Source organism: Ranitomeya variabilis, chromosome 1 (genome assembly GCF_051348905.1).
Source record: "Ranitomeya variabilis isolate aRanVar5 chromosome 1, aRanVar5.hap1, whole genome shotgun sequence".
Lineage (NCBI taxonomy): Eukaryota > Metazoa > Chordata > Amphibia > Anura > Dendrobatidae > Ranitomeya > Ranitomeya variabilis.
In genome coordinates this window covers 460,154,378-460,168,077 of record NC_135232.1, presented here as the reverse complement: position 1 = coordinate 460,168,077, position 13,700 = coordinate 460,154,378, and the positions used below count along the sequence as shown (strand labels likewise).

The window sequence follows — 13,700 nt, the reverse complement described above, 5'->3', positions numbered from 1 at the left end:
TTTAATTAAAATATTTAAAAAAAAATGTGAACTTGAAAATTTATTTTATAATTCCAAAATAATTGCCCGTTGTAGTATCCATTTAATCTCTTAATTGGGTTTTTATTTCCTTCATACAAAAGTTGTACCCCAGATAAAACATTTTACATATATTGGTAATTCATCAGCAATGTTGTAGCCAAGTTGCATCTATACATATTGAGCCCTTCATTAAAGACATGTGTTATATGATTATTCTGACCACAAGTCCAGTATAGGCTCCGATGGAAAATCAAGAGGTCTCTGACTTCTTGCAAACCACATCACTTAAGAAATCCCTCCTGGGGGTTTATCAGACACTTTCCCTCCACTAATTTTCACTCCCCTTATTCCTGTCTACTATTTGATACAGCATCACACTGTTCACCCCTGACTCCTCCTTGTGAGAGATAACAGGGAGAAACCTATCACAAGTAGGAAGCATAGGAGACAGGTTGAAGATACAGAATGTAGTATACAATGAGACAAAGTGAGTTCGCTATCACTGACATTTACTGCTTCCATCAGATAGAGCAAGTGGGTGATAATGGGACTCTTTACTTTGTTTCTGCAAAGCCAGAGGCATTATGGTAAGAGGTTACTGCCTATTATATCTTCTCTTTTCCTCTCTTGGTACTTTAAAACAATGACAAAAGATTTGGTTCAAGGGTGGCTTGAGGCAGAAGTATAGACTATGATCCTGACTCTCTGTGGAAATTCTGTAACAAGATCACCTATTACATGGGGGCAATCAGTTGGGGCAGAAGGACCTTTTAGACGCTCTTATACTCTGAATGCGTGTGCAGCCATCTTAGTACCCCCCTATAGTTATGCCACTGCAGTTAACAGTTTGGCAAAAAATGAAGAATGATGAGGACACCCAGAGTTTCTCTGTACTTTCTATTGGCACTAATTATGGTAGATTAATACTTCATATAATATAAACATAGAAATAAGCTTAGAAACAAACACCAAAAATCTCAACGTTAATACTGACATTGTATCAAATGTTTTGACGTTACAACAAAATAGAACATAGCTGTGTGAGAATCCTGGTTATTTTGAGTTTTTAATCCAGGTTGACAAGTAGGAAGGTGGTCCCTCAGAAACCTTTTTAGATATAAATATCAATGCTACATAAATTAGCATCTTAGTATTACAGTCCCCTTTATCACATTAGCACACATTACAAAGTTAATTTCGGCTACTTGGAATCCTGTTTATTTGTCTACCGGTTAAGACAGGCTTTGTGAATTTCTTTAAAATCGTACAAATGCCTCATCTAGGAAAAAATAAAAAATCTAAAAAAGAAAAATTTAAAAAATTACATATTTCTAAAATAAAGCCTCATATAACAGAAAAAGACTACACAAAAAAACTAGCACAATGCTTTTGTTTGTATTAGAAATATATCTATTTTTGTCTTTTTCTTTCCCTTAAGGCAGTGCAGCTAATGTTAACAAACCACTCCAAAACTTTGTCCATCACAGGCATGCTGATGAGACTAAAATGTAGGTTTTATTTCATGGATTATATTGGATTTTTTATATTTGTTTTGTAAATTAACTATTTTTTTTCTACAGAAATGGCAGTTTTAAATGTGGTAAGTTCATAAACATGTTCTATGTGGGTGAGCCGCTATTGTGTGGCATTAGACATTCATTTGTTAAGGTTGACAGTTTTCAGTATGATTGGAGTTAAGCCAGTTGTGTTGAGGAGTCGTAGTAAAATAGGCTCTTGTCCTTATGATGGCTCTGCAGCACTCAGCAGTGAGGCACACACTCCAATATGGTCCACATGGCCATGGCTTTGGCCGATTCCGTCCTAGTTCACACAACAGAATGGTCATTGCTGTGCACACCGGCCAAAATCGTGTGGTTGAGGGAGGATGCAGATCGGTCAGATCCCTCTTGAGGACCATTTGCATTTTCCGTTCTCTGGCAGCACAGGATCTGTTTGAATGTAGCGCTCATCTCCTTGTCCCGGTACGAATAAATGATGGGATTCATAGCAGAGTTAAATTCAGCCAGTAGTAGGAAAAACTTCTCGTAGTCCAGAATGTTACACTGTGGACAACATACGTCAAGTAGTAACAGAACCAGGCCTGGGGTCCAGCAAATAATAAAAGCTCCTGCGTAGACAGAAGAAAGATAAAACAATTAGAAAATAAGTTATATGGTAATGGATTTAAAGGGAACCTGTCACCACGTTTTTGGAAGATGGGATAAAAATAGCGTTAAATAGGGGCAGAGGTGGGCATTACATTAGTGTGTTTGTTATGCGTTTATTACCCACCTAAGTTGCCGAAATACCTTTGCAAAGTCTCCGTTTTCGCCTGTCAATCAGGCTGGTCTGGTCAAAAGGGCGTTGTCTTCCCCCAGATTTTGCGTAGTTTTCCGTTGGTGGCGTAGTGGTGTGCGCATGCCCAAGGTCCCGAATCCTCTGCCAGGGGATTTAAAAGAGCGCGCTGTTCGTTTTCATTGGTGATCGGTGGGCGCGGCCATCTTCCTTTGGCTGCGCGTGCGCAGAAGCGGCGCTCTGCTGGCCGCGGCTTCAGGAAAATGGCCGCGGGATGCCGCGCGTGCGCAGATGGATATCGCGGCGGCCATTTTCCTGAAGCCGCGGCCAGCAGAGCGCCGCTTCTGCGCACGCGCGGCCAAAGGAAGATGGCCGCGCCCACCGATCACCAATGAAAACGAACAGCGCGCTCTTTTAAATCCCCTGGCAGAGGATTCGGGACCTTGGGCATGCGCACACCACTACGCCACCAACGGAAAACTACGCAAAATCTGGGGGAAGACAACGCCCTTTTGACCAGACCAGCCTGATTGACAGGCGAAAACGGAGACTTTGCAAAGGTATTTCGGCAACTTAGGTGGGTAATAAACGCATAACAAACACACTAATGTAATGCCCACCTCTGCCCCTATTTAACGCTATTTTTATCCCATCTTCCAAAAACGTGGTGACAGGTTCCCGTTAACATGAAAGAGAAGGAAAAAGTCTGTGCACACGGTTATTGTATTATATATACACATCACCATACACCAAATAAATTAAATCAGTCACACAGAGCAACAAAAAGATGATATTTTCTTGCAGAAACAGTGCCACATCTGTACACGACTAGTATTGCAGATCAGCTTCATTTAAGTGAACAAGGCTAAACTCTTCACTCCTATAAATTCACTATAGGGGCAAATAATATCTAAAGTTTTATTTCAAGGGCAGAGCAGGAAGAAATCGATCTTCCTGCTCTGCCACCTGAATATGGGGCCCCTGAGAAGGAGGAGGGGCAGTGCTAGCAGTGCCCCCCCACCCCGATTGTCATCGCAAGTTCAATACAATATAGAGTGTGCCTATGGGGAATGCATTATACTGTATAGAGTATGCCTATAGGGAGTATATTATAATATACTGAGGACTATGGTACAATATACACTATACATGTGATAGAGATATATATATATATATATATATATATATATATATATATATATATATATATATATATATATATATATATATATATATATATATATATATATATATATGCTCTGTTACAGCTTCCGGAGATTGTGTCACTATCCCACAATCCACCGCAGCCGGAAGCCCATGAACTGTGCCTCCACAAGTGACAAAAACGGCACCGCTGATCTCCCGACGGTAGCTGCGGCTCATCTCCCGCCACAGGGAGGTCAGCGGCGAAGCTGCTGGGAGATGAGTGGTGCCAGCTCGCATCGGAACTACGGATTCATATTCCCCGCTAAGACGTTCAGCACCGCTCACTGGCTTAGCGCCCCTGGCGCTGGAGCCAATGAGCGGTGCCACGCGGGATTGAAATCCCCCACCAAGGCGCGCGGCACCGCTCATTGGCTGAGTAGTGCCGCTTGGCTTTGGTGGGGGATTTCAATCCCGTGCTGCACTGCTCATTGGCTGTTGCGAAAGTTGGAAAGCGCAAATGGAGTGACATGTCCACTGCTCCTGTTAGCACCACTAAGGATACACAGATGTTCATTTCACCGCACTCCTGATGCAATAGCATTGGGCCTATTTCTAGTGTGGAATAAGCACCAAACATTCACTAGATGTAGTTCACTAAAACACCTTCAACGCTTACACTGAGTGACCAATTATCTAAACACATGATTGCCTATTCTTAAAAATAAATAAGGAAAGGTTATAAGTATTTTGGCATTCTTGGGGAAAAAAAAAAAAAGCAAAACACAATACAAAAAACCTTAAGTAAATTACATATGCCGTTTCCTAAAAACATGTAGATGTAGACGTGTTTGTCAGTCAAACATTTCCCCTCCAGGCATCCTCCTTCTTATCAGATAATTGACAAACTTAAACTTAAGAGCATGAGAGGGTCATTCCCATTGGGGGGAAAAGTTCAATTAACTCACAGAAAACTCATCAAAACCACTGTGATCAAGTCATCTGCTACTATATTGTTTTTAGCATTTTTAAAGTCAAACATACTACGAGCTGCTACTAATGAGGATCTATGTATATATATATATGTAAATATATATATATATATATATATATATATATATATATATATATATATATATATATATATATATATATATATATATAATTTACTAGATATGCAAATTGTCTCTTCAGAGAGGAAGAGGACTTGGACTCTAGTGCCACCTGTTGGAACCTATTGTCACCGATTGCTATTTCTAATAGGTGGCACAAGCATTCAAGTCCGCTTCCTCTCTGAAGAGACAATTTGCATATTTAATTTCCCAGAGGAGCATGCAAGGCGTTTAAGTGTCCTCATACTGGCATGCCAGACCTGGCATGTCACTCTCCACATCCTTAAATCTATATTTTATTAGAGAAGTTATGCAGCACATAGGTCGAAAGAGTGTCTTTATAGCCTCCATCATGCTGGTATTCATTAATAAAAAAAAAGTAAAAAGTTAAAATCACCCCTTTTCATATGTCCCAACTTTTTCAAACAGTTTTCTAATACACTTCTATCACCTGTCGGCTCATCTCTATGCGAGTCATCTAGTATTCTGTTGTGAATCTGGCTCTGCGACTTCAAGTCTAGAAACCGGAATCTGATGAACTGAATAGCGCACATCATTGGTGGGGATGGGGCATCCTCTGTGAGAGACAGCAGTCTGAGAATGCATGCTCATATCAAGCTTTGCTCTCCTCTGTCTGGATCTTGCTGATGCTTTCAAGTGCCATCCCTTCAGCTGACAAGCCCTGTGATATACTTTCTAATAAGCAGCACATCACATGTGACACTTGTCTTATAGGGACAACTCTCCAAAGCATGAGCAGGATACACACAGAGGAGGAGAGTCAAGTCTGATCGGAGCATGCATACTCAGACTGCTGTCACTCACAGAGGTAGCCTGTAGAAGACTAGCTAGACCACAGATATGAGCTTACAGGAGAAGGGCAGGTGAAAAGTATGGTATATTAGAAAACTGATAGTTAGGAAAATCTCAATAACGTAGTAGACTATGCTGTTCAATACAACAGTATCCAGCAAAAAAAAAAAACACATTACAGAGTCTTAATTTTCACGATGCTGCATTGCACCGATTGATCAAAGGCCTCGATATAATGTAAATGTTAGGTGCTTATCCGTAGTAAGTTTAACACCCCAGGTAATCGGTTGTTATAGTGGTGTGGCTTTCCTCAAGGGGAGAGTGATGTCACGCTTGGAAGCGAGGAAGGATCCCTTTGACAGGTATTCAGCACATACTACACTGTTCTGACTCAAGGCCAGAAGGGGGAGCTCTACACCCAACTTCAGGGGAGCTGCTCTCTCTGGTCGGGAGGAGGAGTGAGTTGCTAGGCAGATGCTAGGCAGTTGGAGTTAGACAGTTGGTGAGAGGAGAGCAAGGAGAGAGGAAGGAAAGTTGCGGTCAAGGAGATGAGTGATTTTGCGGTTCCTGGGAAGGAAAAAGAAAGCAGAGCAGTCTGTAGGAGATGAGAGGGAAAAGAAGCAGAGGAGAGAAGAGCTGGAGAGAGAAACTGCGACTGGGCTTCCTCCATGCTGAGCGCAGATACCGGTAGCCAGAAGACCGAGGTTGTGGGGGTAACTTCATGCCCCACGGCAGAAACCGGCGGACAGCTGATTGCAAGTTACCTGCCCACCATTAATACCCAAGGACACAGTAGCAAATAGAGCCCAGGTCATTATAGAGATGATGCAAAAAGGCTCGAGCTAGCTGTCGTACGGGTAGTGTCCTACCTAAAGGGGGACCTTGTGTGAGGCTTAAGGCAGCAAGGGACTACAACACCACAGTGCTAGAAGGAAGGCTTCGAAACCCACCTGGTAAGAGGGATTCACAAATCGCTTCCAAGCCGGCCAGACCACACCAGCATCCGTGATCCGGTACCCTGGACTGTGGCTGCCTTGAACCAAGTAAAGAGGTAAAGAGACTGCAACCATGTGTCCTCCATTTCTTACTACACCACCTATCACCATCTTCATCTATTACACCGGGAGCCCTGGGGACCCTGCTTCACCTGTGGGAAGCCATACCATCCCTGCTGCCATAACATCACCCCAGTGGACCCCTTTAAGCAGCGTCGGTCACCCCTGACCGAATACCACAGGTGGCATCACAAACTTTTATTATTCAACCAACCCCTTTAAAGACTATCCCTTTAAACATGGGCACCCAGGGCCACAGACCAGGTTGCCGCGACACATCCCTTTAAGTACCGGACCCGGTACCGAGTACCCCACGGCCCTAGCGGGCATTCCATAGACATGAAAAAGAGGTTATAAATGAGATGTGAATATGGGCCAAGTTTGTATTTGAATAAATAGTGAAGAAATCAACATATACCAGCAATTCAAATTAGCCATATATTCATAAATTAGAAACTAAATCAGTAACCAAGGTCAGCTCATTATTAAATTTTTTAATAGTCACTTTCCTTATAATTGGTAGTGAATGAGCACAGAGCATGCGCAGATACAGAGCATGCGCAGATACAGAGCATGCGCAGATACAGAGCATGCGCAGATACAGAGCATGCGCAGATACAGAGCATGCGCAGATACAGAGCATGCGCAGATACAGAGCATGCGCAGATACAGAGCATGCGCAGATACAGAGCATGCGCAGATACAGAGCATGTGCAAACACTTGACTCAGCTGCAAGTACAAGATGGAGAACACTATGGCCTTGTGTACAGAAGTAGGAAAACAATTATTGCAAAAAGGGCAGGCACTTTTTTTGCACAACGTAGAAGAATTAGTTCAATTGTAAAAACATTTAAAAGGAATCTGTTACCCCTGGACGATTTTGATCTATTACAATGGGCATACAGGTAATAGAATTGTTAAACCAGTCTTACCTGTATGCATCATAGCTGCTGTATAGATCTTCATAAATTCATTTACAATGTTATAGGCTAAAGATTTCTTCCAGGCTCCGGGGCCTGGAAGAAATCCCGGCCCCTTGACTTCATTATAATGATACCCCCCTCCCATCAGCGTCACACTGACCTGTTCAGGGCTGTAATCCCATGCATGCGTGCGGTTACGCAAACCCTGTCCACCCTACTATGGGCAGTGATTGCATTGATCTTCTGAGCAGGCGCTGTGAGTCATTGCGCAATCGCAGAGACTCGCCAGTGCCTGTACAGAAGTTAAGGTATAAGTTAGTGTAAGGGTTGCATAGGAGTAATGATCATAGTTTTCGAAATAGGCAGAGGCTCCCTTTGTCATCTCACCATCAGTTCTAGCATTGCAGTCACTGGGGATGACCATTTTATCCAGGTAGCCTATACCCTAGCAAAAGGCTCACAGGGCTGTTTTATTATTAGTGCGGGAGTCTAAAATTTAGGTACACCCTAGCATACGTCATATAATAGGATATGGATATTACATTATTTTTGCTAAAGGGTACTTTTCTGCAAAACCATTTATATGACTGTGTAGCCCTTTAAAAGATAAGCCAGTCGATCTCATTATGACCAAATACAGCTTGAAAGTACATTGGAGTATGAGGATGCACTTCTAGCTTCTCAGTCTCATGCTGTATTCCCTACATAGCAGCATCTTCCTTTGGCTAATTGGCTGGTCACTGGTCAGTGGCTGTGTAGCAGAGCAAACAACTTGTCAATGAGCCAGAAGAAAGTCCTGCTAGTTAAAGAATACAAACTACACTGAGAAGCTGTAAGTGCATCGCAATGCCCCAAGGCACTTCCAGATTGATCTTCAAAACCGTGATTTCTCGCTGCCAAAGCAGCACTTTGGGGTCATAAAGGCATTGACTGGATAATCTGTTAAAGGGCTATAAAGTAATAGCAGCTTTGGGGTTTAAAAGTTGTGGGAATTTCCTTTAAAAAAAAAATCAAAATCAAGAAAGACTTTGCCTCTTTAAGTAGAAGATCGATAACATCAGACAAAGCTTTGGCCCTCAGCCCCTGATGCCTCTCCTCTTGACTGCTCAGCCCTGTTCTTCCAAAGCCAGCTTCTCCGCCATGACAGACGATCAGCTCTCCACCCTTTTGTCAAGATGACATCTCACCACTTGCACGCTTGACCCGCTCCCATCCCACCTCATCCCTAACCTCGCCAAAGTCTTCATCCCAACCCTAACACAACTCTTCAACCTCTCACTTACAAACTGTGTCTACCCCTCATCCTTCAAACATGCATCAATCACACCTATCCTCAAAAAACCCTCCCTCGACCCATCCTCTGTGTCCAGCTATCACCCGATATCCCTTGTCCCTTATGCCTCAAAACTACAGGAACAGCATGTCCATCTTTAACTGTCCTTCCACTTCTCCTCCTTCTCCCTCTTTGACCGGTTACAATCTAGCTTCCAATCACATCACTCAACTGAAACTGCCGTAACTAAAGTGATCAACGACCTACTAACCGCCAAGAGTAAGCGACACTACTCTGTCCTCTGCCTTCGACACTGTAGACCACTCCCTCCTGTTACAGATTCTCTCATCTCTTGGCATCACAGACTTGGCCCTATCCTGGATCTCATCATATCTAACAGACCAGACATTCAGTGTCTCCCTCTCCCACACCACCTCCTCATCTCGCCCCCTGTCTGTCTGTGTTCCCCAAGGCTCAGTTCTAGGACCCCTACTCTTCTCCATCTACACCTTCGGCCTAGGACAGCTTATAGAATCTCACGGTTGGCAATATTATCTCTACGCTGATGACACGCAGATCTACCAACTCAAAAACATTTCCCGGATCCGTGCATTCCTTGACCATGAAACCACAAAAATACTAGTGCATGCCCTTATTCTCCTGCCTCAACTACTGCAACCTCCTACTTTCTGGCCCCCCCTCTAGCACTCTGGCACCACTCCAATCCACCCTACACTCTGCTGCCCGACTAAACTACCTGTCTCCCCGCTATTACCCAGCCTCTCCTCTCTGCCAGGCCCTTCATTGGCTTCCTATTGCCCAGAGGCTACAGTTCAAAACACTAACAATGACATACAAAACCATTCACAACCTATCTCCTCCATACATCTGTGACATGGTCTCCTGATACCTACCTACACGCAACCTTCGATCATCTCATGATCTCCTTCTCTACTTCTCTCTCATTTCTTCCTCCCACAACCGCATCCAAGACTTCTCCCATGCTTCCCCTATACTCTGGAACTCTCTACCCCAACACATCAGGCTCTCGCCTACCACGGAAATCTTCAAAAAGAACCTAAAGACCCACCTTGTCCGACAAGCCTATAACCTGAAGTGATCCTTAGTCTGCTGAACGGCCACACGACCAGCTCTACCCTCTCCTAGTGCATCCTTACCCATAGCCTGTAGACTGTGAGCCCCTGTGAGCAGGGTCCTCTCTCCTTCTGTACTTGTGTGTGCCTTGTTTTACTCATGTTTATTGTACTTGTCCATATTTGCCCCATTCACATGTCAAGCGCCATGGAATAAATGGCGCTATGAAAATGTACAAATAATAATAACAATAAAGTACCACGATGGGACTTGAAATGTAGTGGAGTCATTTTAACCTTTTTTTTATTTGGTCCTAGTACAAATATGAAAGCATAAGGAGGCATAAAACAAATGCAGCACTGATAAAAAAAGTCTCCTGAAGCAACTGCTATGTCCTCCATAAACTGGAGTTTACTGAAAATGCAAACCAGATCTAACAGCAGAGAACACTTAACTGAGAAGTATGTTAAGCCCATGGCTGCAATTACAAGGTCAGGCAATTTAGACAGGAAAGCACTAAATGAGAATGGGCTTTGAAGATATTTTTGTTCTTGTGTTGATTTTGTGGAGAAACGTGTGACATAATCCAGACCGTGTACAACACTAGGCAAACACTTGCTGTACATTACTCAGACAGCCTAAAGATTTGTGTGTTTATCTGGGCATGTTAATCACATCTGAAATGTGTTGCATTATGCTCTATAGTTCTTAAGCTCTACAGAAAGTGGTCACCAGGATAGGTCACATGAACCAATGGAAAATGGAACGATTTGAATAGTTTATATCATATCTTCAAAATGTTCATATTGCATTCCATATTTTAATAGTAAACAGATTTACCAATTGAAACATACTGACCATCAGTAGAGTAGAAAGAGGGTAAAAAAGGAGAGCTTTAATAATCTCACTTGTTTCAATTCGTGTTCTTTTAAAGACCCGGTTAGACAGGGCGATAACAGGAGTGGAACCTCATTTTCTCTGGTCTGCCTAAATAGTCTAGCAAACAGAGCAAGCTCATTCAATTGGGATAATTTTTAGGCAGGAGTTACCCCAGAGTATAGCATCAGATGTGATATACTAATGATACTCAGCTTCAGCTCTGTTTCGAGAGGGAGCCGAGTGTCGGTGCACTGTGCTCCGGATCCTCTCGCAGGAGAGATTTGAAAAACAGGTGTGGAGAAGACTGAGAAAGCAATCTCTCCATCTCCTCCATCAGGTGACATATGAGTGCAGTGTGATGTTTACCCATAGACTTGTAAGGGAGCGTGCAATTTGATTCTGGCAGCCAATCTCAGCATGCTGCAATTATTTCTTCATGCCGATTCGGCATGAGAAAACAATTGCAGATGTGCACTGTTCCATAGTATAATACTGGGCCAAGTCCAATCCAATAAAAATTTGCTCGGGTCACAGAGCCCTTAAGCTAGCTCACAACTCATTGTTGTTTGCAGTTATTGTCATGTACAGCACCATGGAATTAATGGTGCTATATAAATAAATAATAATAATAATTGGCAGCACATTGTTATCGGCAGAACATCTTCTGTTTAACACAGGACAAAAAAATGATCATTTGTTGCATTAAACGACCGCCCATCAGGTTGCGTCTAGCCCATCAGTGGTCATTTAACAGCTGTGGTAAGCCCACCTAAATAGGCCCTTAGAGTGGAAACTACAATGCATATCCACATCTATTGCACATTAAACCACCCTTGACTTAAAGAATACGATTCATCGTTTCCATCATTTTGATGGGAAAAATATTGATGCATGCTGAGGCTATTGATGGAGACTCTAAATTGAGCTCCTGACCACAGAGTGAACACAGCCAAAGATGAATCTATTAAAAAGCCAAGAAGAATTTGCATTTCCACCAACATCTTGAGAGGAAACCACCAGGAAGTCTTCATGTTTTCTTCTTGGTTCCACAGAGATAGCCAGCATTCTATTTATGGGGTTGTCTGGAGAACATCCTAACACAAAACTATTGCGAAGATGAGCTGGTTGACTCATAAGATATTGTGCACACTAGTATTATTGATGCATACTTACATACCAATAACCACTCATAGGCATGAATAGTGTCAGAGAGCAGTTCAGTAAGAGCTTGGTAATCACAAATTCTGGGCAGCACTACAATGATGACATGATGCCCTCACCATCATGCGGTGGATAATTTAGCTATGAGGCACAAAAAAAAAAATCTGTTATTGCCATATCAGCATCAGTACTGGTGGTTGAGCTACCTCATAAACAGGGAGACTGTCACACCCCAGTGATTTTAAAAGGGTTGTACTTCTATTCATTTTTTCAGGCGCATACAGCTCTCCAGGCCTGCCGGGGAGTGGCTGCTTATGCTTGAAGTACAGTTCGGGCCAGCAGCATTGTTGCTGTGCTGTGGCAAGACAACATACACGCCAATGCTACTATATGAGATAGTGTCAAGGGTTACCGCGACCGAGAGGAGCCAATCTGATTTCTCCTACTCCTGCACTGATTAGAAGCACTTCACCTTCTTATTAAACGGTGTAAAATTCTTTTGCCAGTGCAGGGGTTAATTTGCTCTGTTGAGAGCTCCTAGAGATTTAACGCTCAGCTACGCACGGTTACCCGTTCCCATCTCCTATATAAACCAGGCCCTGGCTAGCACTCATTGTCAGAGGTAGCTTATGCTGCATGGCTGGAGGTTGTTGGTTACTATAGGAGTAGGCTTTTGTTGGGTTTATCTGTGACTGTTGCTAGGTTTTGAGTGTGTGGTAATTCCCTTTCTTCTTCTACTTTGGTTTAATTCCATACTCCACTCTCTGGTGCATTGCTCTGTTACATGTGAGTATATTTATATGATTGGTATTTTTCATTACCCTGTTTGTATTACCTTGTTAGTCTGGTTGATGTACTATGGTATACAACTACTCCCCTCTTCCCTGGGTGGGAGAAGAGTATAGACAGAGTGTAGATTCAGGAGCTGAGGCAAGGTACGTGGCCCCGGCATCCTCACCCTAGCGTTAGGGACAGGGAAGGAGCCCCTGGTCTCGGGACACCCGGGAACAGAGTCGTGACAGGATTCTGCAGCTTTGGAAACTCAGTGGGGCCGGAATCAGGAGCTAACCACGTTCTTCAAAGAGAATGACCAGTCTTAGTGCAGTGCTTACAAGCCCTGTATACAGCATTGTAAGAGCTGCGGTCTAGTGATCATGGCTGAGGTTCTTCCCAAAATAACAAGTTGCCCACAATCTATTAGGGAGGAGATCACTTGCGGATTGCTGGTCTGAGTCACTATACTCCACTTTCTCTGGCCAAGTACGGAGCATAGGTAGCACATGCACACTTCAGCTCCATTCAGGTCAGGACATTAATGTGCAGAGTCCGTTGTTGAGCTTCCTGAACTCCATCCTCAGATCAGCAAGATATCCTAGAGTAAAGAGTTATTCGCAAAATAAGTTAAAATATGGAAAGATGGGGGGGCAAATTTTAATACAAAGTTATTTGGAAAGTTACTTGTTTTTACAAGTACTATGCAAATAAACCAGTTTAATAAGATGGGGATAACCCTTTAAAGGACCATAATGGTCTTGATAAGGACACTAGAATATATATAAGTAGTGCTGTGCCACAACACAATTTTCTTTTGGTCTCTCCAACCACTGGATGTCCAAAAACATCCTTATTTAATAGCCTAGGATTATGTCAGTTTATGTGAATGATGCAATGAAGAACAGCTGATGGAAACTGCAAATAACTTGGACAGGAAAGCATTTCCTTCCTGTGCTGAGCAATCATTTCCAGAGCTTTAATGAGGCTCTAACCACACATATTATAATCAATGTAACAATTAAAGGGGTTTTTAATTCTTTACCCCAAATTTACAGGTGACAGAAGTTGCAAAATAATGAAGTCAGGTATATTTACCCGTTTTAACTCCCTGGATCTCGTGCAGACTATTCTGCTGGTCTGCACCAGACAGGAAGT

The 13,700-nt window shown here is 42.9% G+C and overlaps 1 protein-coding gene across 3 annotated transcripts in view; it reads right to left on the bottom strand.

The window, feature by feature from the left end:
* Positions 1–1,068: 1,068 nt before the first annotated feature.
* LPAR1 (lysophosphatidic acid receptor 1) overlaps positions 1,069–13,700 on the bottom strand; it is a 163,337-nt gene continuing 150,705 nt past the window's right edge. For all 3 annotated transcript variants that reach the window (XM_077250441.1, XM_077250457.1, XM_077250450.1), the window contains one exon: positions 1,069–2,149. In XM_077250441.1, coding sequence (XP_077106556.1) covers positions 1,848–2,149 — 302 coding nt within the window. In that variant the 3' untranslated portion in view covers positions 1,069–1,847. The remainder of the gene's footprint in view (positions 2,150–13,700) is intronic.